At 55.4% G+C, this 25679-nt stretch overlaps 1 protein-coding gene across 3 annotated transcripts in view; it reads right to left on the reverse strand.

Moving 5' to 3' along the window:
• The window catches only part of SH3RF3 (SH3 domain containing ring finger 3), a 257763-nt gene that overhangs the window by 70752 nt on the left and 161332 nt on the right, over window positions 1-25679 (reverse strand). For all 3 annotated transcript variants that reach the window (XM_082357317.1, XM_082357318.1, XM_082357319.1), the window contains 3 exons: window positions 24731-24901; window positions 23025-23278; window positions 10865-11124 (listed from right to left, as the gene is read on the reverse strand). In XM_082357317.1, coding sequence (XP_082213443.1) covers window positions 10865-11124; window positions 23025-23278; window positions 24731-24901 — 685 coding nt within the window. The remainder of the gene's footprint in view (window positions 1-10864; window positions 11125-23024; window positions 23279-24730; window positions 24902-25679) is intronic.

Genomic DNA, 25679 nt, shown 5'->3' on the forward strand with positions numbered 1-25679 from the left:
AGCACAGGCCAAATCGGAGGGCTGAACGGGGAGGTGGTGGGAGTCAGCATCCTGCATCTTTCGAGCCCTTGGTGGTGGCACTGACCCCTGCAATCCCTCCAGGAATGCCCTATTTCTTTGGTTCACTGTTTTCCCAGGTAGAGGCAGCTCCAGTGGCTTCCACTTGGTCTTTCCCGCCATAACAGCCCTCACTCCACCGGTCAGGGAACCAATGGGGGATCCCACCAGCTGCTGAGCACATGTATTCCAATGATGCATTCTGCACCTGGGCGGTGGGGGGGGGGGACACAGAAAGGGTCTGCGGACCCACTGGACCCACGTGAGAGGGACCTGTGCTAACCCTCCACTGATCAGTTGGCCTCTATGACGCCCTGCTCTGACTGGGGGGCCACGGTGGCATTTGGGGTCCCCTGGAATTTGTGTCAGTTCAGAGCCCGTGTCCGATTATTTCCTTTTCTCCAATGTGCGGCCACCCTGGTAAAAAGCTGCAGGTTCTTTTGGGAAAGGCAGGGAAAGATTAACAGTATAAATCGTTGGCAATGTAGTGGGGTCCTTCCTCAAGGGGACCTGGCTTCCCCTTCACTGAAGGGGTTCTGGGTCTGGAAGTCTGAGAACTGACCGCGGGGCCGTGACTCTGTCTTTGTGACCCAGGCCAGACTTCTGCTCACTAAACCCAGAGCTCTGCTGCTGACACGGGTGGAGCCTGAATGCCATCGCCTGCTCAGCTGCTTCTCTCCTGGGGCACCAGGGTCCATCACCCAATGCCGTGGGTTTCTTCTGATGGATGGTTTGACGCTGCTGCCCACTGTGGGAACTGTGCCCGCCTTGTCCTTGGCAAGTAACCACTGCCCCAGATCCAATCACCCTGTTGCTTTCTGGTTTCCTAATTCGTGCCCAGCTATCACTGTGGGGTCTGGCCTACGCAGGACAGCAATCACAGAGCCCTCCTCACAAAACCCTTCTCTCCGTCCTGGGTGGGTGGGCAGGTCTTATGAGATAAACCCACGCGGACTCCAGCCTCCCTCTCTGCCTCTGCCATGAGCCACGGCAGCTCTGGCATTTCAGCCTAATTTGCTGCATGTCACCTTCTGGTCCATGTTTCGGCCGAACAACCAACCAAACAGAGCCTTTCTAATCCCTTTAGGTGAGTCCAGGGCAGGCCGTAGGGTTTGGGAGCAAAGCCCTGCCAGCCTCTTCAAATAACTACTCTCCTCTTGAGAAACAGCTCTTGGCTGCTACTGGGCCTTAGCAGAGAGTGGACGCTTGACCACGGGTCACCATGGTACCATGTGACCAAGCTGCCCATCATGAACTGGCTGTTATCTGACCCACAAGGCCATAAACTTGGATGTGCACAGCAGCAGTTTACCACCAGATGGAAGTGATAAATATGTGATCAGGCCCTGAGGGCACAAGGAAGCAGGCCCTGAGGGCACAAGGCCCAAGCAGTCCCTGAGGGCACAAGGAAGTCACATGAACAAGTGGCCCAAGGGCCCATGGTCCCCACCCCTGCTACACTGCCTTCTCTCCCAGCCTGAACCTAGCCTCCTGGGGAAGTTCATTCCCTACAATCAGTAACAGAGGAAGTGAAGCCTCGGGCCGGTTTACAGCTGGTTCTACACGGTATGCGGGCAGTCCTTGAGAGTGGACGGCTGCAGCTTGACAGCCCCTTCTGGGACGTCCCTGAAGGACAAGGTGAAGGGCAGTCCTCCCAGGGGACAGGATCTCAGGCCATGCATCTGCTTGTGCGCTTTGACTGGACTGTGTGATTATAAACTGAGTCACGGGCTGTGGCCAGTGGTTTGGCTGGACCGTCAGGGACTTGGAAGGAACATGGTGGAAAATTGGTGACAAGGAGGTGTGGGAAAGTGGTTTGTGGACAGACCTCTCCGAATGGGCAGAAAATACGGAGATACATTTGTGTCCCATGTGGGTGTTCACAAGGGCGACCTCGGCAGGGAAGGGTTTCCATGACCCGTCTTGTGGACACCAGTCAGCCTCTTTCCGCAGCCAGTCCTGTCAAAGTGGCCGTGGCGGCAGGGATGGAGATGACGTGTAGGCTCATTATCATGGGCGTCCACTCACCAAGGCCTCCCCGGCTGTGGCCACTGCCAAGTGCCCTGTCTGCCAGCAGCAGAGACCAGCACTGAGCCCCTGACACAGCCCATCCTCTGGGTGGTCAGCCAGCTCCCCGGCGGCAGGCTGGTTTCACTGGACCACTTCCACCACGGAAGGGGCAGCGTTTAGCTCCCACCGAAATAGCCACTGTTCTGGATATGGAGCTGCCTTCCCCGCGTGCAGTGCTTCTGCCGAAACTACCCCCTGTGGACTTCTGCAATGCCTTAATCTCCCGCACGGTATCCCACACGGCACTGCTTCTGATCAAAGAACTCACTCCACAGAAAACGAAGCGTGTCAGTGGGCCCCTGCTCATGGAGTTCACCAGTCTCACCGTGCTCCTACAGTCCAGAAGAAGCCAGCCTGACAGAGAGGTGGAGTGGCCTTTTGAAGATCTGGTTCCAGGACCCACGAGTCTGGATCCAGGAGACCCCACGGGGCGTCTCAGTGTCACCACGCCCTGTGCTCAAGGTCAGTGGGCAACAAAGGCTGACGGCCGTTGTTTCCCCAGGCAGGCAGGACCGTTGATGACCCAGACCCTTCAGGAACGGAGCCCTGAGTCACCACCAGGTCAGAAGCACGGCAGCCGAGCTGCTTGCTGAGGGCGAAGGGGAGACGGAGCGGGTGGGGGGAGAAGGTGGATACAGAGACCAGGGCTGTAGTCGGCATGACGGTTTCCTCCTCGTTCTGTTAGGAATATGGCTGTGTATGTAGGTGCACCCGTAAGATACCCTTGTTTCTTCACTCTCCCATCCCTCATGATGGAACATCAGCGGTGCTGACTTTACAGCGCAGCGTTTCAGTTACAGGACACCAAGGAGGAGCGCGAGCGTCACGGAGGACTTGGCATGCTCCCTGGGGAGGGTCGTGCGTTTCAGTGGCTCACAGCGCAGCGGTCTCACGCACGTCAGCAGAAGCGAGCTCCGCCGCTGACTTTATGTGCAGACAAGGCTGGGTCACAGAGTTGGGCCCGGGTGCCAAGCTGACAAGGGTGGATTGCGATGGTCCGTCTGCACGGCAGCTTGGCCAGGCTGTGCGGCCAGCGGTCAACCGCTCGTCTGGATGCTGTGGGGAGGGCACGTCGCAGACGTGATTCACTCCCACAACCAGGGGCTTTAGGGAAGGGGGCGCCTTAGAGCGTGCGCCTCGATGGTCTGGGTGGCTGGTGTCAGCGGTCGAGGGCCTGGAGGGCAAGCGAGGTTTCCTAGGGAAGACCTTCTGCCTTGAGACGGTGTGTCAACTCCAGCCTGCGTCCCAGCCTGTCGGCCCCAAGGTCTCAGCTTCCAGCCTCCCCGATCGTCGTTAGAGCCAGGCCCCCAGATGAGTATTTCCACCTGCACCTCTCTCTCCTATTGGTTCTGCTTCTGTGCAGAACTCTGACTGAACAAACCAATAATTAAGTTTTTAGTCGTTAGTAGAAGACGTTATTCCCATCTTAGTATTAAACAAGCTGAAATCTTTGGGATTTGTTTAAGGTGATAAAAAGTGAGGACGTGAGGACTTCCCTGGTGGCGCAGTGGTTAAGAATCCGCCTGCCAATGCAGGGGACACGGGTTCGAGCCCTGGTCCGGGAAGATTCCACATGCCGCGGAGCAACTAAGCCTGTGCACCACAACTACTGAGCCTGCACTCTAGAGCTGACTCAATCTGCATGACAGACTGGAAAAAAATCTCCCACGTCTTTATGAGGACACAGTGATCACGGAAGGCGGCACCAGTGGTGGAATTCCGCACAAGAGAATCCAACCTGAGGTGGGATCACCCGTGGCCACTCGGACACACCGGATGTTCACCTTCCACACCACCAGCGAGCTCTCGTGGCTGCCCTGGGTGTCCAGGTGTGAAATCCACCCCCCATTCTGATTAGTTACAGTAACTTCTGCCCTCTGGAGAGAGCTACAGAACGGCTATTACAGGTGATTCACAAATTCTTTTCCATTTCCAGAGTTTATTGCTATTTTAAAAATGAATTTTGGTTTATTGTTTTGCAGCAGAAACCCAATTTCTGACTGGAATAGTTTTCTTGGGCGCCATCCATCCTTCATGCTAAATGTCAGGTGTGAAACTGACAACTTTAAAAAAACCCTTTCTACCCGTGTTTCTTGGTGGACACAGGAAATGGAGCCTCCGGTGAGGAGATGAACATGTACCATTTCACAAACAGAATGCCAACTAACTTGGCTTCATCTCGAGTAGCCTACGTGTCTCGATTTGGCAACATTAAGTGTCCTTCTTCTGAAACTGCAAAATCAAATCCCCTTTTAATTTTTCCTTAGAAGCCTTGGGGATACAAGTTTTACATCTGTATCTATCCCACAATTCTTATGGGATCTGGCCTTCAATGAACTATCAAATTCCTAAGAATGATCTCCAATAGTTTTGTCCAAATACCTGTGCTAAGCATGTATGAGATTAACTCACTTCCCCCCTCCAAACCCCAGGGTGGGAGACGCCATCGTGCCATCTCACTGATGGGGAAACCGCGGCAGAGGAAGCTCGCCCGAGTCCTCACAGCAGGCTGCCTCACCCCAGCCTCACCGCCATACTCATTCATCCGTTTGTGCCTTCTTTCTCCAAATTCAGGTTTCACTGGTCATGTAGTAGTTTTGGCTCCTGCTTCCTCCCCCATCCTCCGCTGTACCCTGAACACCTGGGCACCCAGAAGGAGAAGCTGCCCAACAGGGCAGAGGAGAGGGTGTGGGCCCTCACTGGCCAACAGGGCCTAGCTTTACGCTCAGTGGTTACTAGATGCCTGACCTTGGGCCCTCATGGGCACATCTGTGCCCTGAAAGGCTCACCAGCACCGCACCAAGCTGAGACTCAGAAGTAGCTGGATTGAGTCTCAGCCCAGGACAAAGGCCAGGGGCAGTAAAAGGAGAACTGGGGGTGGCCAGGCCTTCCTGAGAGAGCAAAGGAGAAGGTCCCAGGCTGCCTCTGAGCTCTCTGCTGACCCAGGAGGCCCCATCCTGTCCCATTCAGGGCCTTTGCCCTTGTCACAGGGAGGGACGCTCCAATGGCATATCCCCTCCAAAAATAAGTCGCCTGTAAAACCTCTGATGTGGCTGTTTGGACAGCTGGGATTCGTGCTTTCAGGATGGGCTCATTTTCTGCCTGAAGATGACTCATCCACCACATGCCAGCTCTCCTCCTCCCACAGAGGGCAGTCCAGCCACAGGGAGTCGAGGGGAAGGCCTGAAGTCGCCGGGGCCCCAGCGGCGCAGGGCATTCAGCAAAGGGCCCTCTGCCCCGCCAGGGCGCCAACCGCAGCGCCGGTGCAGGCTCTGCCCAGCACATGTGTCCCCGGGAGGACGCAGGCTTCCATCGGCCACAGCTGACCGGATGACGGCCAGACTTCTCAGCGACTCATTCATGAAGTGGACGGGGTTCCCAAAGCCCTTGAGAACGTGCCACCTGGGCCGTGGGCTCAGCGGAGCTTCACGCGCAATCTCATTCCACTGCAGCCACACCTGAGGCGCAGCACTGATCGCGGGGCTCCCCGTGTTTGGGCCTGTCCTCCCCCAGGAGATCAGTGTGAGGACGGGGCCTGCAGTGGACTCCAGTCCTGGTGCGGTCAGACCCGGCCCACTCCCCCCGGGTTTAAGGTCTGCAGGACGCCTCCCCGACCCCCGCTGGTGGGGCTGGCGGGGCTGAAGCAGCCAGCGTGTGAGGCGGGAAGGCACTGCCTGTCTCAAAGCTGGAAACACGCTGGCAGCGACTGATACATTGGTTACAGAGCGACGGCAGCCCCCTCCCAGTCCACATGTTAGGAACAGCACAGGCAACGGCTTGCTTAGTGCAGTGAGGCTCAGTGGGGGAAACAAATTCACAAACCAGTGGTTCTTCGCTTTAGGAAAAGCTGCCTGGTTGTTCTAAGAGCTTCATCTTCAAGATTTCTTCAGATTGCACAGTCCTGAGTTTTCACTAAATGTATCATTGTAACCCTCCCATCGTATATACACACGCTTTGAATCGGGGGACGTGGTTAGTAAAGGACCGTTCCCCTGCACTCCCATTTCCACGAGGTCCCGACGGCAGGCAGGCCCGCCTGCTACTCTCCTGACTGTCAGCCCAAACCCGTCCCCCAGAGACTTAGCCACAAAGGCCACACCTTGTGAGTGGGCTCCGTTGAGCGGTTCACTACTGTGGGGCCCCCTACAGCTGCACTCGAGTCGTGCGGAACCAGAAGGCAGACAGCCCAGCTCACAGGCCCCTTTCCTGGGCTGACCTCAGGGCCTCCTGCCAGCAGTTACCCTGGACTTCTCACCCCTCAACTCCTGGACACGCCAAAAACACCGGAGGTCACGGCCTCATGGGGATGGGGGGGCCACCAAAGTCAGCGCCCTGGATCCCAGACGGCACTGAGACCAGAGTTAGGCTGGCTCCACTGCCAACGCTCTGTGACCCCAGGCAAGTGCCAGCACCTCTGAGCCTCAGGAGGATCACCAAAAATGAACATTTTAATGCAAACATCTTTAGAGGCTCTTTCCAGTTCCAACACACTATTGCTTTGCGAAACGGAAACTCGCTCATCCATCAGCAGAAAGTTAACTTTCTTCTGACCCATGAAGTAAAGAATTTCCCACAAGTCACGTGCGTGAAACTCTCCTGGCAGCAGTTTTTCTGACACTCGTCAGTCAACAAATGTCACCAGGCCTTCTACGCACTCAGCACCCTCCAGGATCTGCCAGTCAGAGCCCTGAGACTATCTGAAATAAGTTTTAAATCAGGACTGAGCACAAAACAACAGACGCCCCCAAATACGCAGACCCCTCCTGTGTGTTGGACCTGCCGACCTCCTGCTGCGTGTCCTACTCTGTCTAAAAGCACGCTAGTCCAAACCCACTAAGCTGGTTTCGTAACGCATGATGGGTTGTTCCAAACTCGGGGCCACAAGGAAGACCCTCAGCACGCTGGTGCCACGGAGAGCACGGCCAGAGCCAGGCTCCAGCGGGAGGTCAGCGGGAAGGTGAGGATGCAGGGGCGGAGGGGGCGGTGAGGGTCCTTGGTCAGGCCTGGCCCCCGACAACTCCAGCCGGGCAGCCGCGCTGACTTGAGCCGCCTGCCGCCCACCCAGTGGCTCTTGGGCTCCCCCCCTTCAGGCCACCTCCTCTGGCCCTCGCTCGGCTACAGCTCCCAGGAGGCCTCCCAGTCCCAAGGCGCCCCTGCTCCCCGTCCTCAGGCCTGCCGAGTCCACGTGCCCGTCCTGGACTCCGCCTGCCCCCTCGCCGTCGGCCCAGTGCCCAGCGCTCTGCCTGGCCCGGCGCCCGCCGTGTGACAAACAGACAAGCGAGTGGGGAGTGACGTCCAGCTGGCCGGCCAGGAGGGCTCTAGCGCCAGATGCTCTCGGCTGCAGGGCGACCGCGAGCTGCTTCCACCTTCCTGGGGGCCCAGGACTCCCCTTTCTGATGACCTTCCCTGGAGTCACCCCAAGGGATAAGGATCCCCGCCACCTGGTGCTAATGTGCTCATAAAACCTCAAAGACAGGAAACAGCCGCTGACGGACATGAGAGGTGAAACCTGGTAGTTGTTTCAAGCACAAAATAGATTTTCTAAGTGCAAAAGGGTTAACTGAAATCCTACAGAGCACCTTCTTAAAAGGCTTCCAATATTTGGTTCCTGCTCTGCGATTTCTGGGTGCCACAAAGATGACCCCAAAAGTAGGATCCCTCCTTCAGAAGCACTAGATCCAAGTCCTTCAACGGGAAGATATGACTCCCACCTGCTGCACCTTCCGAAGACGAAACCTCCCTGTCTCCACTCCTGGGGTCTTCCCCACGCCCTGGGGGGCCTCTAATCCTTCCACCCCTGGGGGCTGGGGGACCCCGCACTCGACGGCGGCACCGAGGGTCTGCTTCAGACTGGCAGCTTCGAAGTACATGTACTTCCAGGTCTCCTCGGAAGCACCGGCCCCTCCCATCCAGGGCCACCCCAGGCAGACCCATCCCCAAGCAGAACAGATGCCTGGCCGGGCCAAGGGACCCAGGTTCTGGGAGAGTCTCCGGTGCTGGATCAGAACCAGCCCACCCAGGCCCCCCGGCTCCACACTCCGCCCTGCGTTCCCGGTCCTCCTCCCTGTGGATGCGGCCGTGGAGCTGCTCTGTGCCGGCGTCCTGGCCGCAGGGCAGGCCCTGCGGGGAGCGGTGCGACCAGGCCGGGGGGTGGGAAGAGCGCTGCGAGAGCGTCTGGGGGGTGCACACGCCGGCTCAGGGCCCTCCTGCCAGCACGTGAGTCTCTCTGACCCCCACCCCCGGGGGCCGAGCAGGGCCCACGTGCAGGGCCCGCCTGGAGCAGGGCTGACAGGCCCGACCCCCAGGGGCATAGCTAGCGACGCCCGCCTGCCAGGGACGGCCAGCAGCACCTCCACACGCACGGCCGCCGCGCTCGGAGGGCCGGATGGAATTTCAGCGGAGCTCGGCACCGGGAACGCGGGCGCTGAGGTTCGGGTCCTTGCGGACGGTGCGGGTGGAGCTCACTGCCTTTTCCTGAGGAAAATTCAGTAACAGAAACAGCCTGGAGAATACTGCCAATTACCTTAAAAAAGCCTTTTGCCGTAATTAAACACGTGTGCACCTACGATGGGCTCACCCAGGGATAGATGGGAAGCAGCCCACCGCGCTCTCAGGGGGTGCAATCTGTGGCTCTGGTCTCAGAGGGGGCAGGGTCAGCCCAGGGCCCCGCGGACAGGCCAACGGCCGCCGCCAGCCCTGCTGCCAGAAACGGCAGCTGCGGCGCTTTGCGCTTCACTCTAAATTGGGAAAAATTCAACTGGGGGTGCAGGAGGGAAAACACCCACAGGTGCCTTTTCAGACCAGTGCTTCTTCTCGCTGTGTCTGAGAGGTGAGAAAAGCAAGCCACACAGACGACGTGCTTGTCTCCCAGCTTTGACGCTGCCGGTCACGGCTGCCCCTGCGGACACCTGCCCGCTTCCTGCCACCAGATCCACGTCACCTCTGCCGGGAGCGCAGCGGGAACCCCACACTCCCAGCTCGGCTGGCACAGGCTGCTGCCTGGCCGACCCGAGCCGCCTGAGCTGAGGTGACGCGGCCGTTCCTCGTTAGGCGGGAGCTGCTGGCGGAGCGTGGGCCTCGAGCGAAGCCAAGCGCCCCTAAGAGCGGAGCCAGCGACCACGGAGGAGGGCGGAGGGGTATCACTCCCCACGAGGCCCCCAAACACCCGACCCCGCTCAGGCAGCAGCCCCGTCTCTTTCACAAACTAGAAGGGGGGAACTTGTTCACAAACTAGAAGGAGGGAACTTGCGGCCAAGAACCAGAATCGGTCACGGAGCTACCACGGCTCTTCCCTTTCTGAGTCAGAGGCCCCAGGAAGGTCGTCCAAGTGAGAGGGTGGGACCACCTGCCCTCCTGGGGAGACCTGGCTACGTCTCCCGCCCAGGCAGCGAGGTGGGAGAAGTGGACCACGACGGGTGATCTTCAAGCAGACGTGGACGCAAAACACAGAGCAAAGAGTCCCTTCATGCCCAGGCACCTGCCGGTCTCAGGAGGAGGCAGCCGTCGTGGCCGAGACGGAGGCCTCTCCCTCTCCAGGGAGCGTGGGGAGAGCATCCCTCTGGACCAGGGGACAGGCGGTGAGGAGGCCTGAGCATCTCTGCGAGGTGCCTGGGCCCTGAGAGCACGGGGTGGTGAGGGGTGGGTGTGCCTCTGGGGTCCCAGGCAGACAGCCTGAGCCACCTGGATTGGGTACCGTCCCTGAGGGAGAGGAGAGGCTGCCATCTAGGTCGAGGGGCACACTCTAATCAAAGGCTGGCTTTACAGTGAGAGGTTTGAAAACATCCACAGACCGTGGCAAAGCCAAGAGAGAGTGAGAACAAGCCGCTTCGAGAACAAGGCCAATAAAGGGAGTGGCCCCTGCCGGGGACCCAGCCCACTCTCCAGCACAGCCCAGGCAGCACCAAGGCCTGACCACCCGACACGTCTCACTGGCTTTGGATGTGAAAGAGGCAAAACAGCTCATCAACAATTTTTTATACAGATCGTATGGTGAAATGACAACGTTTCTGGATATTCGGTCTAATAGAGTATACCACTAAAATGAACTCCACGTTTTATCTTATTTTTAAATTGTTTTAACTTTCAAAAATGTGACTTACTGGAAGACTGTAAGTTACATATGTGGCTTGAATTATGGTTTCATGGGACAGCACTGACTTAGAAATCTGGACTCTCGTGCTGGCTCACCTGAGGTCTAGCTGGTGGCAATGGAGGCAAGCTCCCTGGACTCAGATTTCTTTCTGAAATCAGCCCAACTTCCTTCACTGTTAAAGAAGAGCTGAAATGCCATCCACACCCACTAGGAGGCTGGCCTCCTCCTCTGGCTGCTGCCCCGTGGCTGAGCGGGTTGTGCACTGCACGAGGACGGCACACTGAGGGAGAAGGCCCTGCTCACATGGCACGTGAGTAGATCCGTGGATTTGTTCTTAGAGGTCCTGGCACTGGGCAGAAGGTGGCTAATCCCAGCAAAGTGAGTAGTTTACAATGACTTTGCAACAGGAGGAACGAAGCATCTTGAGGGGGCACTTTTTCTCATGTGCGAGAAAACCAGCTGGGCTCCGGTCAGCCCTCCCCGAACCTGCGGTCACTGGAGCGCCACCGCTTTGCTGGCTTGGCCTCCCTCTGTGTCACGCGCCCGGTGCCCACACGCGAGCCTTAATTTACAAAACGAGATTGGCGTCTGATGCCCAAGAGGAACAACCAGCCGGGCCCGGGCCGCCCAGGGAGGGCCACTTACCCTTTCGCTTCTCCTCTCATCGGGTCTACCTCCTGCGCTGGTGGGGCTGGGTGCCGACCGGCCGCCCGCAGGGCCCGCTCCGGCCTCCCCGTTGAGGTGGACGGCGCTGACGTTGGGAGGAGTGACGGCCGAGGCTGCCGACGTGAGCGGGATGGCTGGCCGGGGGCTGTGCTGCGGGGACCCCACGGCCGGCAGGCTCTGGGTGCGCAGGGGTGACACCGCGGCGGTGGGCCGGCCCTGGGCCTGGGCCGGGTGGGCAGCTGGGAGAGAGGGGCAGAGAGAGCAGGGGGAGGTGAGTCTGCAGCCTGCAGCGTGGGGGCCACGGCCCGCCCTCCACCCGCACCTCTTCTGAGTCTCCAGCCCCAGCTGCAGCCGCAGGCGGGGCAAGGAGGCCTCTGGGCAGCCGGCCGCCCCCGCCGCACCAGGAGCCGGGAGGCGGCCTCTGAGGCTGCCGCAAACGAGGCCCTTCCCAGTTTCTCCCGTCTTTGAACTGGTGTTCTCTGCTGTAAGGAACCAGTACGCTCGGGAGGGTTTCAGAACCACCCCGTTCGGCCCTTCGTAGACCTGAATCCCTGCAGGAGCCCGGAAGAGGCCCGGGGAGGCCCTGGGCTGCCGGGCACCGCTGCGCGTGAGAGGACCCCTGTGGACAGCGCGGCCCCGGTCGGCCTCCACCCGCAAGTGGAGCGGCCCAGCCCTCGGCCGCCACACCCGCTGCTCGAGCTGGCCGAGCGGGGGCGGTTGTGTGAGGATCCACGGACCGATGGCTCACCGTCCGTCTCCCTACTCCAGCGTGAGCTCCACGGGTGGGACTTTCGTGTCTAATTCACTAACGTATTCCAAACAGCTGGAACAGTGCCCGGCACGTAGTAGGTGCTTAAGAAAATTCGTTCGGAATGAACGAGTCTTTGAGAAAGGAGAACCCTGGCTAAAACATCTCTACAGGTTTCCCAGAACTGAATGGTTGGAGAAGAAAACAACACTCCATGAGAGAGAGGCATGGCTCACAACACAGGCCTGTGGCAGGCTTGGAATCCACAGGTCTTCGGTACAATTCACCCTCAACCTCACCCGCCCGGCAGGACCCAGACACACGCGGCCGACCCGTCGCCCTGCTGGGCCTGCTGGTCAGTGACGTCAAAGCAGACGTGGGCTGTCTGAGGACGAGCGTGGCCACGCCGTTACTCCCAGTCTCTGCCCCTCCTCTCCTCTCTATCCCGTTGTTTCAGTAGCTCTGGAGCCCCCAGATCCCACTACCCTGCACAGGTCCACTCTGCCTCCCAGGACCAAGGTCCAGTGGTGCTTTAAAGAGAGCAGGTGAATGAGTAAATGACCTACCTTATCGCCCACTCTGTCCTTTCCTTACTCTCAGGCTATCACTTCCCACTTCATGGATGGAACGGACGCTGGAGACTCCCCCAGCGTCAGGGCAACCGCTGTCCAGACCCAGCCCCTCAGCCTCCAGGGTGCAGGGTCCCACGGGGCGACCCTTCACCCTCACTGACACCTCCCACGCCCCGTCTCTCCTGTCCTCAACTCCGCCCCTCCTATAACTGACTAACCAGCCCGAGGCCCTCCTCCCATACCCCCTCCTCTCTACCGGCACCTCCTTTCCTGCTGCCTTGACCCCTAGGGGCTCGGAACAGTGTCCACATGGCCCTTCCTTCCTTTTCCCTCGACTCTCTGATGGGCCTGTGTTTGGTGCCTGCTCGTCCTCTGAGGCTTGACGGTTACGGCGAGTTCGGGTTTGCATCTGCGGCTGTGATTCCGCCTCACACGAGAGCCCATCTTCCGTCTGGGGGACCCCGCCGTGATCATCCTCGAGGATTCTCTCTCCCGGCCTCTGCTCTCTGCTTCTGAAAGTCGTGTTAGAAGTCATCTGGAGCTCGGCGTCCACCCCGTGTGTACTTTCTTCTCGTTTCGCCTCTGCTCCATCTCTGGACAAGCTCCTCTGCGGGGCTCCCGGTGTGGCCAAGTCCATCTCAGCTGTGTCCAGTCCAGAGTGTGTGTCACCCACAGAGGTTTCGTATTTAAATATATGTTGCCTTTCCAAAGCTTCAAGTTGCTTCTGTCCTATCCAGTGGTTTCTGATTCACATCCATCTACCTGCTGTTTTACTTTTCTTCTTCATAATACTATTTTTTCTTCCTTTTGGTGGGATGGACATTATTCCTTCTTCTTCCTCTTGGAGGAGCTGAAATGTGCCGATTCCAAAGCCTTCTTCGGTTCTCCTGCCCGTTCTTCAGGCTGCTGGCTTCTGTGATGCAGGACTTTCCCACGAGCTGAGTGCAGGCTCGCCCTGAGCGTGAGTGTCTCGCTGCCCTGTTTCCCCTCTTTTATCCCCTCCTGCAGTTTTGTTGCTGCTTCTGCCTGGCCTCTGGGACCTCCCCTCAGAACCAGGTGTAATCGGGTGGCTTGAGTCTGGTCCTGCAGGAAAGGTGCAGATCTAGCCCTCAGGCCAGAGCCAGACTCAGCTCCAAGTCCAGGTGGGGCTCCATTCCCTCCCTCATCCCAGGCAGGGGCTCCGTACTGACCACTCCCAGGAGGGGGCTCAGCCCTTAGACCAGTGCACCTGGCTTGGATCCCTGACGCCCTCCAGGGGCTGCCTGTCCATGTTCTCCTGCAGGAGGGGAAAGCCACCACCACCTGCTTCATCCCGGAACCCAGGAGGCCAGCATATCAACCCTCTCGTGTCCCATTTGTTTACATCCAGAGTTGCTTCTTTAAGTATCAAAAACCAACCAACCTCTCTGTGTTCACAGCAGAAGGGGGTGGGGTTTCCACATGAATCACTCTTCCAGGCTTCCAGGAGTCCTCGACTCACTTCTGTCTCCTGAAATACGGTTTCTCACCCCATCATTCCATCAAATGTATCTGGACAAGATCAATTATGACTCCCCTGTCACCAAACTTAACGGACACTTTTCTGTTTTCAGAAAAAGTATCTATTGATCTAGCCATTTCTCTTCACAGCAATATCACACTGATCACTGTGGCTTTTTAGTATGTCTTGAAATCAGTCTTAGCTTTTCCAACTTTTTCTTTTCAAGGTTGTTTTAACTATTCTACGTCCTCTGCATGCCTGTATGAATCTGGGAACCAGACTGTCAATTTCTACCAAAAAGTTGGGTGAGATCTTGATTGGTATTCCATTGAAGCTATAGGTCAGTTTTTGGCGAATAAACACCTTAACAATACTGTTTTCTCACTCCTGAATAAAGTGTACCTCTCTACTTATTTAAGACTTCTTTCTTTCTTTAACTTGCAATATTTTGGAGTGTTCATTGTGCTGGTCTTACTCATCTTTTGTCAGATTTATTCCTAAGTAATTTATATTTTTGATGCTATTAAAATTGGTATCATTTTTTAAATTTCAATTTCCAATTATTCATTGCTGGTGTAGAGAAACAAAACTGACTTTTGTATATTGATCTTGTATCCTGTAACCTTGCTGAAACTAATTTATTGTCTCTAGAAAAATCTTTGTCTGTGTCTGTGTGTGTGTGACTGTGAATTCCGTAAGGTTCTCTATGTACAAGACCACGTCATCTGCAAACACAGATGGTCTTACTCTTTCCTTTCCCATCTCCACACCTCTTCTTCCTCTGCCTTGACTAACTGTTCTGGCTAGAATTTAACAGCACAATGCTGAATAGAACTGGTAAGAGTGGACATCCCTACCTTGACGCTGACCCTGGGGAAAGCTTTCAGTTTGTTTTTTTTTTAATTAATTTTATTTATTTTTGGCTGTGTTGGGTCCTCGTTGCTGCATCCGGGCTTCCTCTAGCTGCGGCGAGTGGTGGCTTCTCTTGTTGCAGAGCACAGGCTCTAGGTGCGCGGGCTTCAGTAGTTGTGGCGCATGGGCTTAGTTGCTCTGCGGCGGCATGGGGGATCTTCCCAGACCAGGGCTCAAACCGGTGTCCCCTGCATTGGCAGGTGGATTCTTAATCATTGTGCCACCAGGGAAGTCCCAGCTTTTAGTTTCTCACCATTAAGTCTGAGGTTAGCTGTGGGTTTTCACATATACCCTTTATCAGGCTGAGAAGCTCACTTCTCTTTTCTCATTTTCTGAGAGTTTTAATATGCAGACGTGCACAGCGCAGCAAAAAAAACTTGAGTCATTTGATGCACATCTTTGTTCTGAATCCTACTCTGTCTAATTTATGTTAGATTTTGTCAAAATTTTTTTCCACATCTACTGAAATGATATTATGTTCATTTTTGAGTTTGTTAATACATTGAATTGTATTGACTGTCAAACATTAATCAAACCTTAAGTTCCTGGGATAAACTCTACTTGATCATGATGTATTATCCTTTTTACTTATCTCTGTATTTTACTTGCTAAAATTTTGCTGAGAACTTTTACACCTATGTTTTGAGTGATATTGGTCTGTAGTTTTACTTTTTAATGTCTTTGTCTGGTTTTGTTATGAGGGTAATGCTGGCTTCATAGAAAGAGTTAGGACGCATTCTCTCTTCTTTTCAATTTTCTGGAAGAGTTTCCGTAGAATTGTTATAATTCCTTCCTTAACCAATAGGTGTAATTCATCAATGAAGCCACTTAGGCCTGGAGTTTTCTTTGTGAAAGGTTTTTTTTTTTTTTTTAATTTTATTTATTTATTTATTTATGGCTGTGTTGGGTCTTCGTTTCTGTGCAAGGGCTTTCTCTAGTTGCGGCAAGTGGGGGCCACTCTTCATCGCGGTGCGCGGGCCTCTCACTATCGCGGCCTCTCTTGTTGCGGAGCACAGGCTCCAGACACACAGGCTCAGCAATTGTGGCTCACGGGCTTAGTCGCTCCGTGGCATGTGGGATCTTCCCAGACCAGGGCTCGAACCCGTGTCCCCTGCATTGGCAGGCAGACTCTCAACCACTGCGCCACCAGGGAAGCCCTGTGAAAGGTTTTAAACTAATTCAATTTCTTTAATAAATAGAGGTCTATCCAGGTTTTTTAGTTCACCTTAAGTTATCAAATTGTGTCTTTTAAGAAATATATCCATTTTGTCTAATTTGTTAAGTTTATTGGCATAACGTTTTTAAAAATAATAATCCCTTATCATTCTGTAGAATCTGAAGTGATGTCAGTTTTATTATCCATGGTATTGATAACTTGTGTATCTCTCTTTATTCTTTATCCATCTGTCTAGAAGTTTATCAATTCTGAATCAATTTGGATCCTGACTCCGTCACCTGTTAGTCAGGCAGCCTCAGGCAAGTCACTTAATACTTCTGAACCTCATTTTCTCTTTTGTAAAAGAAAGAAAATAGAATCTACCCTGATGGGTTGTTTTTAGTATTTAAGATTGTAGTCTGTGTGAGACGCACACATCTCACTTAGGGGCCACAGCTCAGTATTCACTAATTCAGTGCTCATGGAAACCTTACAGAACACCATAAAACCACAGAGACTGCGAATAATGGGATCAACTGTGTCTCCTTCTAATTTTAACTGATTTATGGTTTTATATTTAAAGTATTAAAATCTGTTTTCTGTTCACAGCATATGGTTGGGTCTTGTCTTTTTTTTTTTTTTCCATAACAATCTCTGAATTCTACTTGAGGCTATTCAGATGATTTGTATTTAATGTGATTATTTATATGATTAGGTATAAACCTACATTTTACTACAAGTTTTCTATCTGACCCATGTACTTTGTTCCCGTTCCCCTCTTTTTACACCTTCTTTTGGATTAATGGAAGTTTCTGTGATTCTATTTTATCGCCTCTGTTAGCCTGTTTGCTGAAACTCTTTGCTTTGACGTTTAGCGGTTGCCTGCGTCTCTAGTTTATGGTCACCTACCTACACGTCCTCACACAGCACGCGAACAGACTCAAGACTCCCGACAATGTGCACGGTGCTTCTGGGCCTCCCCTCCCACCCTCTGTGCATCTGCCATCACATACTTTACTTTTATACACATTTTTAATCCCAAACTGCACTATTTCTATTTTTGTTTAAACAGTCAGTTTTAAAGATTTTTAAATAGTAAGGAAAAAATCTTATGCATTTATCCACGTAGTTACCATTTCTAGTTCTCCTCATTCCTTTGTATAGATTCCCATTTCCAACTGGCGTCATTTCCCTTCTTCCTAAAGAACGTTGTTCAACATTTTTCATAGTGTGGGTCCATTGGTGATGAAATCTTTTAGCTTCACTGTGTCTGAATGATTCTTTATTTTGCTTTCATTTATGAGAGTTTTTTTTTTTTTTTTTTTTTGGCTGCACTGGGTCTTCGTTACGGCACACAGGCTTCTCTAGTTGTGGCACACAGGCTTAGTTGCCCCTCGGTGTGTGGGATCTTAGTTCCCCAACCAGGGATCGAACCCGTGTCCCCTGTATTGGAAGGCAGATTCTTAACCACTGGACCACCAGGGAAGTCCTGCTTTCATTTATGAAAGATACTTTCACTGCGTATAGAATCCTAACTTGACAGATTCATTTCTCTCAGGATTTATTTAGTTTCCTACTGTCTTCTCACTTGCAGTATTCCTGACAAGAAATCTACCTTCATCCTTATTTTTTCCTACTTCACATGTGTTTTTTTCTCTTGCTACTTCTAAGGTTTTCTTCATCACAGATTGTGAACGATTTGATGATAATTTGCCTTGGTGTAGTTTCCTCCATGTTCCTTGTACTTGGGATTCGCCAACTGTCACTGATCTGTGAGTTTATAGTTTTCTTCAAATTTAGAACAATTTTGGTCATTATTTCTTCAAATAATTTTTCTGTCCCACCCTTTTCTCCTTTAGTTTGGGGACTCCAGTTAAAAATATATTTGGCCACTTGAAGTTGCCCCATTGCTCACTGATGCTCTTTTAGTTTTAAAAAATTCTCTTTTATCTGTTTCACTTTTCATAGCTTCTATCGCTATATCTTCAAGTTCACTAATATTTTCTTAGCAACGTCTAACCTGCCATTAATGCCATCCAGTGTATTCTTGATCTCACACAGTGTAGTTATTTCTTAAAGTTTGATTTTGGTCTTTAACATATCTTCCATGTTTCTACTTACCTTTCTGAGCATATTGAATGCAATTATAACATCTGTTTTAATATCTTTGTCCGCTAATTCAAACATCTGTGTCAGTTCTGAGTCAGCTTTGATTGACTGGTTGGTTGATCTCGTCACTGTGGGGCATGTTTTCCTGCTCCTCCCCACGCCCAGTGTTTCTTTACTGCCATCAGACACAGGTGGGACGAGAGCGGTGCTGCCACTACCAGGCGAGGCCCCTCTGCATGGACGGCCCGGTGCCCTGGGAGCCGGCTGGCGGGAACAGGCGCCTTCCAGCTGCGTATCTGTGGACACTGAGAGTGAGGACCCTTCCTGTCACTGTGCTCCTGGCTCCATGTGCTCCTCACACACACCTGCCTATTAGTCCTCAGTGTCCTGGTCCAGGGATGCTCTGTACCCGCTGGGCTTTTCTCTCTGTGCAGATCCCTCCCCACTGGGGCTCGGTCACCCAGACCCTCATCTCTGCACCACCCCCTCCAGGGCACCTGCTGGGCTCACCTTCGCAACCCTCCCCATGCCAACGCCTGGCCTTTTCTCCAGGCAGTGAGCTGGGATCCTCCTCTTTGCTCTCATCTATCGTGGGTCACTGTCCTTAGTTTTCTAGTATCTAGTGTCTCACAAACCACTGTGTTATATATTTGTCTGTTTTTTCAGTTGTTCTGGTGGAAGGGTAAATCCTGACCTCATTACTTTATCATAGTCGTAAGCAGAAATCTAGCTTTATCCTTTGGATACAAAAATCTGGTTACATCTATTATTTAAAACCCTTCAGGAGCCCTGCTGCCCTCAGGATAAAAACTGAGGTTCCCGGACACAGTGGAAGAGCTGTCCTGCCCTGCTCCCTCCCACACTGGGCCCGTTTGGGTCCTCAGGCCCCAGCCCTCAGCTGGCTCCGAGCCCCTCCTGCGTTCCACCTCACTCCACCACTGCACACTCAGCTCTGCCGCTTTAAGACCAAAAGTAAACTTTGCCTCGGCAGGGAAACGTCACCAACACCCAGCTTCTCCTTCCTACCTCCGGCTCAGTCACATCCAATTAGATAAAGTCACCCCACGTAGAAACCACGGTCTCTCTCCTCCCCACCCCTCCGCCCACTCATCCCCCTGCTGGACTCCCTTTCTGCTTTGTCAGCCCACATACTTCTTATCAGTCCTTTAGGAAGTAAGACAGCATCACCTCTCGAAGACGGTTCACAGGCCCCTCTGCAGCCGCTCCCACTTTCCTCCCTGGTCTGAGTGAGGTACACCTCCCACTCCGTGCACCTTAGTACCCCCAGGCCTCCACCCCAGTGCTTTTCAAATTCCACTGTAAGCGTGTGTCTCCTCGTCCTCCTCTCTGAGTGGGGGTAGAAACGGGTTTCTGGTTCTTCTCTGTATGTCTGGACCCCAGCAGAGGCCCCAGGTACCCAGCTCTCTTCCAGCGCTTTTTGCTGATGAGTGAATGGCCGTACAGGGCTCTTGCCCTCCGGTGCCATGGCCGGTGCAATCGGGCCTTTGTTCAACTGCCTGACTTTGGCTCCGGCTGAGAACACCGATGAGGGCCTCTCAGGTGCCTGGGCCGGGGTTTGCGGAAACGGGCAATCACCGCAGTGAGCAATCCACTGCCTGTGCTGTCAGCAGTGTGTTCTCGCCCTCTAGATGCAGAGTGAAGTGGAAAGTGCCGTGGGAACTCCGTGGCATTTAATTACTGAAATGATGGGGGGGAGCCTGCCGTAGCCTGGCTGTGGCAGCACAAGCATGCGGACAAGCCCTGGGCTGGAACGCGCCGGGGAAGCCGTTAAACCATCCTGCGCCTCGCTCTTCCCACACGTAAAATTAAACAGATGGAAGAGCATGCCTGTCACCCATGGTGGTTACCATGGTGATCGAGGACAGAGACGCAGTGCTGTTCTGCCCTGGCCGTGCCAATTTCTTTCATTCTGCTCTCCTTCCGTTCCATAAATGAGACGGGCAGGTCACGTTCTGCTCTGAATTGGGGAGGGTGCTGTAACGGCGGGGCACGTAAAGGCCACCGCAGGGCACCTGGTGCAGAGCCAGGGCGGCCATGCTGGAGGCACACGCCGACCTCTCGGGGTCACCAGGCACAGGGAAGTGCGTGAGGCGGGCTGGGCGAGTGGATGAGCGGTTCACAAGCAGAAGGGACCTGGCTTGGGACTCGGGCTGCCCAGAACCTGCTCAGGTGCTCCCAGGGCCTAGGAGACCAGCATCTGGGTGCACGTCTCACCAGTCATGCAGCAGCAGTCAGGGAGCTCCCGGGCTCACTTGATCACTAGGCGCTCCGCGGCTGCATCGTAGCCAGAGGCTGAAATAAACACCATCAGCTGCTCTAAGCCAGGGCCAGCTGGAAGGTAACGGCTGGGGCGAGAGGTCTGGCACAGATAACATTCCTGCAGACTCTTTTAGGACAGAGACAACTGGTTCTTCCCCAGGGCCCCGGAGGCCAGTTGCAAGAACAGACCTTACTTTTCATTAATTTAAGCAAAACAACAACAAAAATCCATATATGAAGGACTATAGGCATTTACAGGGTCTCTGGGATGGCAGAGTCAGTCTTGGAGACTCTACACCAGGGCAGTGCCAAGCCCACCCATGAGGCTTCCTTGGTACAGATCCCATTGCTGCTGTTTGGGAACACCACCCAGCACGAGGCTGAACACCAGGCACCAGAAGTCCGCCCTGCACCCACGGATGACCGGGCCCTGGGCACAGGAAGACCACCCTGTACCCACGGATGACCAGGCCCTGGGCACAGGAAGACCACCCTGTACCCACGGATGACCGGGCACTGGGCACAGGAAGTCCACCCTGTACCCACGGATGACCAGCCCTGGGCACAAGAAGTCCACCCTGTACCTACGGATGACCGGGCACTGGGCACAGGAAGTCCACCCTGTACCCACGGATGACCGGGCCCTGGGCACAGGAAGTCCACCCTGCACCCCCAGATGACCGGGCACTGGGCACAGAAAGTCCGCCCTGGTCCCCTGAAAAGCTGGGTGTTTCACCACCACCTTCACCCCCAAAAGGGATCCAGGGGCCCCTCATGTTTCGTCCTCTGAACGGGAGTCACATTCAGGATGTCTGTCCAGAGTCCAGGCCGGCGCCAGCACCTCACCTGCCAGGCGCGGACGAGCAGCACTGCCCCCTACCGTGGCGAGGGGGGATTCACACACAGACAGGAGCCCCACATCTGGAGGCTGGTCCAGGTCTGCCAGGGCCACGCTGGACCAGCGCCCACTACACCCCTCAGAGCCACAGGCCATACCCTCCCCCGTAAAGCAGACCCCTCTGGTCACCTCTAGGTCAGGGGGCAGCTTCGCTGTTCTCCAGGGCAGCCAATCCAGACACCGGCAAACTGCACTTGCAGCCCTGCCCCTCCCAGCTCTTCCATGCGGCCCCTGTGCCCCCCAACAGCTCATTATTTTGTCCCAGTTCTGCAACCCCATCCCTGGGGCCAGGCCACTGTCACCTCTCACCTGGACAGCAGCACCTCGCCAGTCCCCAAGCCAACTCTTCCTCCCTACTGTGCCCGGTGAAGTCTGCTAAAGCGTCACCCTCTTGTTCGAAAGCCCTGGGGGTTCTCACGGCCTGGACCAGAGTTCGGCCCTGACCGCTGGTAAAGAATCACACGTGCCTTGTTGACTCCGTGCCCTGCGCGCTCCAGGGCTGTCCTCTCACAGGACGGTACAGGCGGCTGCGCTGAGCACGCGCCACACCCGCCGGGGGCACGTCCTCGCACACCATCCCGGCAGGAGGGGCCCCAGCGCAGCCCCCCTGCTGCCCCTCGGGCCTTCAACCCGCCCTGCTCGCTGCCCTCGCTGAACCGCTCCAGCTGGAGGACAAGGACGCGCTTCTCCCACTTCTGCGCCTTTGTTCCCTTCCCTCTGCCTGGGTGCTACAGGCGGCTCCGCCTGGGACCGACCCCTGCGGCGAAGCCCCCACCCCAGCCTCGCCACAAGCGCCCCCAGCAGACCCCGCGCCAGGCACTCTCCGCCGCCCCCGCCCCCGCCTCCCTGAGGGCCCCGCCTCCCCGCCGGCCCCGCCTCCCCGAGGGCCAGTCCCGGGGCTGAGAGCAGGGCCCGCTCTGAAACGCTGGGCTTCCCGCCAGCGCTCAGCAATTCTTCCCCGACAATGGGGGGCGGGGCGCGCCCGGACACCCGCCCCCCTCGTGCCCCTCGGCCGCGACTGGGAGGGACTGTGGCCCCACTGTGCTGAGTGTTGTCTGGGCTTCTCACACCGAGGAGATGCTTTCTGGAGACTCCTAGCGGGCCGTCTCTGGCTGGCCAGAGTCTAGAAAACAGTGTACTTTACTGCTCTAAAGAATTCACATGTTTTGTCCTTTAAGCCTTACTTTGAAAAGAAGAGAGATGATTTCTGAGAATAAGGTTAGGGTGGGAAAAGGAATTCTGTGTCATTTAAGTGAAATTCAGAGGTGCCTCCTCCTGTTCTGGTCCCTTGTCACTGCACGGTGACAATGTTACTGGTCCTACGTGACAGAAAGTTACTGGCCCGGCTCCCAGGAGCATCACATGAGCCACGCTGAGCAGCTCCTCTTAGCTCACTGCCAAGCTTCCAAGCAAGACGTGCTAAACCCTCTTCACGCCGTCACCATCCAGCCCACACTTTCCGTCATCTCACTCTACGCTGGGAGCGGCCTGGATTCTCCTGAAGTCCGGTCAGTCTGGCTATTGGTGAAGCTGCATGAAGGTGAAGAGTCAATGGCCATCACTCCCTCCACCCTCAAAGCATTTCGGGAAGGGACCCTCTGGATCTGTCTCATTACCGGCTCTGTCCTGGGGGTGCTGCCTAATCAGGAGACCCCCTTAGCACCTGGCACTTGGATGTAGGTGACCCACAGCGGCTGACGAGGGTGCCCAGAGGCGCCAAGGTAACCTCACTGGTCAACCCAGTCCTCTGGCTACCTGAAGTGTATGAACACCTGTGAATTCTCTAATCCATTCCAGCTGCCAGAACAGGCTAACATGATTAAGTCAACACATCCCCCAAGATTAGCACAAGTTCATGATTACGACAGGCCCCTCCATGGACTGCTCGAGACCTGGGCCAAAAGGATGCTCGTGACTTCTGACCCTGAGACCACCCTCCTCAAATTTTCCAGCAGAGTGAGACCCATGGGAGCCTGCTACGTACCGGGGGTGCCGGCGCTCCGGGCTTGGCTGGCCGCTGGCTGAACTGAGTGCCGCAGACAACTGCCCAGTGCGGGCGAGACTGCCTGGTGCTGGGCTGGAGCCTGGGCCGTGGTGAGGGGGAGGGCTGGCCTCAGGGCCGTGGCCGGGCTACTCAGACTCCCACCACCTGGGTGAAGGGTTGTGGCCATCCCCTTGGCCAGCGGAGACCCTCCGACTGCATTATTCCGGGGTGGCCCAGCCCCGCCTACAGGAACCCTGAGGAAATAAACAGAATGACATCAGGGGAGGGCACAGATGCAACCACACCACACAGGCAATTGACGAAGGCCCTGAGAGACGGAGGCCACGTGGTCCAGGGACAAATCCTGAAGCACCACCAAGAGAACACCTGCAGGCATGCAATGCCCAGAGCTCAGGCTGGCAGCAGAGCCCCCTTTACAACGGCATGGTCTCTCGATGCGAATATTTGAGAAACAGCAAGAGAACCCTAAGAAACAGAGAAATGATGCTAATCAGATATTTTGTTCCAGAGCCACTGCCTTGATTTAGTGTAACAAACAGCTGTGTGTCCCCAACACATGCAGAAGGAATGGGCTTGGACGCATCTGGCAGGCGGCAGGCAGCAGGAAGCAGGACCCATCTCCCTCTGGACACAGCTTCCTGGCTCTGGGGCCTCCAGGAAAGGGTGCAGACAAGCCCTGCGCTCCTGAGGGACGCTGGGGAACTTGCGGTTTCGCCCCATACTTTCCAGATGAAGCTGGTGTCGACAGCCCAGGAACACAAAAGAGCACAGGACCCTGAGACGGGCTCTGAGGGTCTCTCCTGCACGTGCCGGCGCTGAGCCGTGCACCAGCTCTGAGCATGTGGTCTGGGCTGGGAAGCTCCTGGGGTCCAGTTTCAGGGATCAAATGCCTTCCATTTGTCTAAGAGCTGAGAAAACATCCCTTCTGTCCCCTCAGGATCTCAGTCGTGAAACCCTGGAGCCACACGTGGGGGAGGGCAGGCACCGCCGCCAGGGTCCAGGGCCATGTGGGAGGGCCCCGGGGAAGCAGAGCCTCTGCGGAGCAGCTGTGGGGAGAAGGGCCTCCTCGTCCAGGGCCACGGGGCCACGGGGCTCACAAATGGTGGGCCTTTCCAGGAGGGACCGTGGGTGACGTGGCTCCCCTCCCCGCTGCTTCGAAGGTGCGAGTCGGTCCGGCGTCAGTGCAGGTTTGGGCATTGTTCAGTTGTCTTCCTGGAAGTCTTGTTCCAAAGAGAGCAGAGGCCCGGGGGTGAGTCTCCAGCGGACCTGCGTGTCCTGGGCTGTGAACCAGGGCTGGGTAATCCAGGGTTCCACCCTGCAGTGGACGCTCCCCTCCACGGAAACATCTGACAACCCTGGGTCATCTCTAGCGAATTTTTAAACTTGCTTTTCCTAGGTTATAAAAACTATCAGTAAATTTGTAAAACACAGGAAATCACAAGGAAGAAAAGAAATTAATCATCCATAATGCTCCGCTCAATAATGGTTAACTTCTGGGAATATGGAATCTTGCCTTCACGTGTGTGAATGGCATGTGCTTCTCGCACACCCCCCCGCTGTACTCACACGTGCACACATGCACACGCATTCACACATGCCCGCGTGCCCACGAGGTCCCGCCCTGGAATGCACGCCCCCGCGTGGAGCTGCCGCGCGCGGCTCTGCCCCTCGTGGGCGCGCCTCACCTGGAGACGGGCGTCACGTAGTTCCCCGGGAACACGCCCGAGAGCCCCGTCCGCAGCGCTGTGCCCTTGAACCAGCCGTCCCGACACTTCTCCAGCACGCGGTACGTGTCGCCCTTGCGCAGCTCCAGCTCGTCGCTCTTCTGGGGCTTGTAAGCGTAGAGTGCCAGGTACCTACGGCAGGAGAGGCAGGCCGGTAAGGGGGCGCAGCCGGGAGCAGCTACCAGGAGGGGCGGGCAGGGAAGGGACCGAGCTCTCCTGGGGACCCAGCAGCCACGGCCCCCACGCCCTGCGCTGAGCCGGCCGGCGGAGCGCACGGAGGCCACGCAACTCGCCCGGGGCCCTGGAGGACCTGCCAGACCAGATGGTGGCGCCAGCTCTCTGGGCCCCTGCTTCATTCTCTTCTCTCTGCTTCATGCCTGATGCTCTGGGCAAGAGAAAGCCTTCGGGAAAACGGGGGTGAGCTACGCAGCCCCAGGCTGGGTTTTCCTCATTTCCTCTCACCTGCTTGCTTACCCATCCATCTAAGCTGGAAGAGACTCAGGGGCCCTTTTAAAGAAAAGGCAGCCCCGTTAGGGACTCCTTAGATCTGTGACTAATTGAAATTCTGCTTTTCTTTTAAGCCTTTTGGAACAATTTAGTGGTGTGAATCCTGGCCTAGGGCTTAGAAGCTGCGCCCTCAGGCACCAGCTGTATGTGCTCTGCTACCTTGGGGCTTTGTGGAACGGGTGGGTTTGACCTAACGAGAGAGTGGTTTCAGGCAAATACACTGCTCACGCTATCTGGGCAGGAAAAGTGGCGGGGCCTTCACTCCAGCAGGAAACCAGATGCATTTAAAGAAATATGTCTTGGCCGCACCACGCAACATGTGGGATCATAGGTCCCCGACTAGGGATCGAACCCGCGCCTCCTGCAATGGAAGCACGGAGTCCTGACCACTGGACTGACAGGG

This window comes from Balaenoptera borealis (assembly GCF_965194805.1).
Source record: "Balaenoptera borealis genome assembly, chromosome: 15".
Classification (NCBI taxonomy): domain Eukaryota; kingdom Metazoa; phylum Chordata; class Mammalia; order Artiodactyla; family Balaenopteridae; genus Balaenoptera; species Balaenoptera borealis.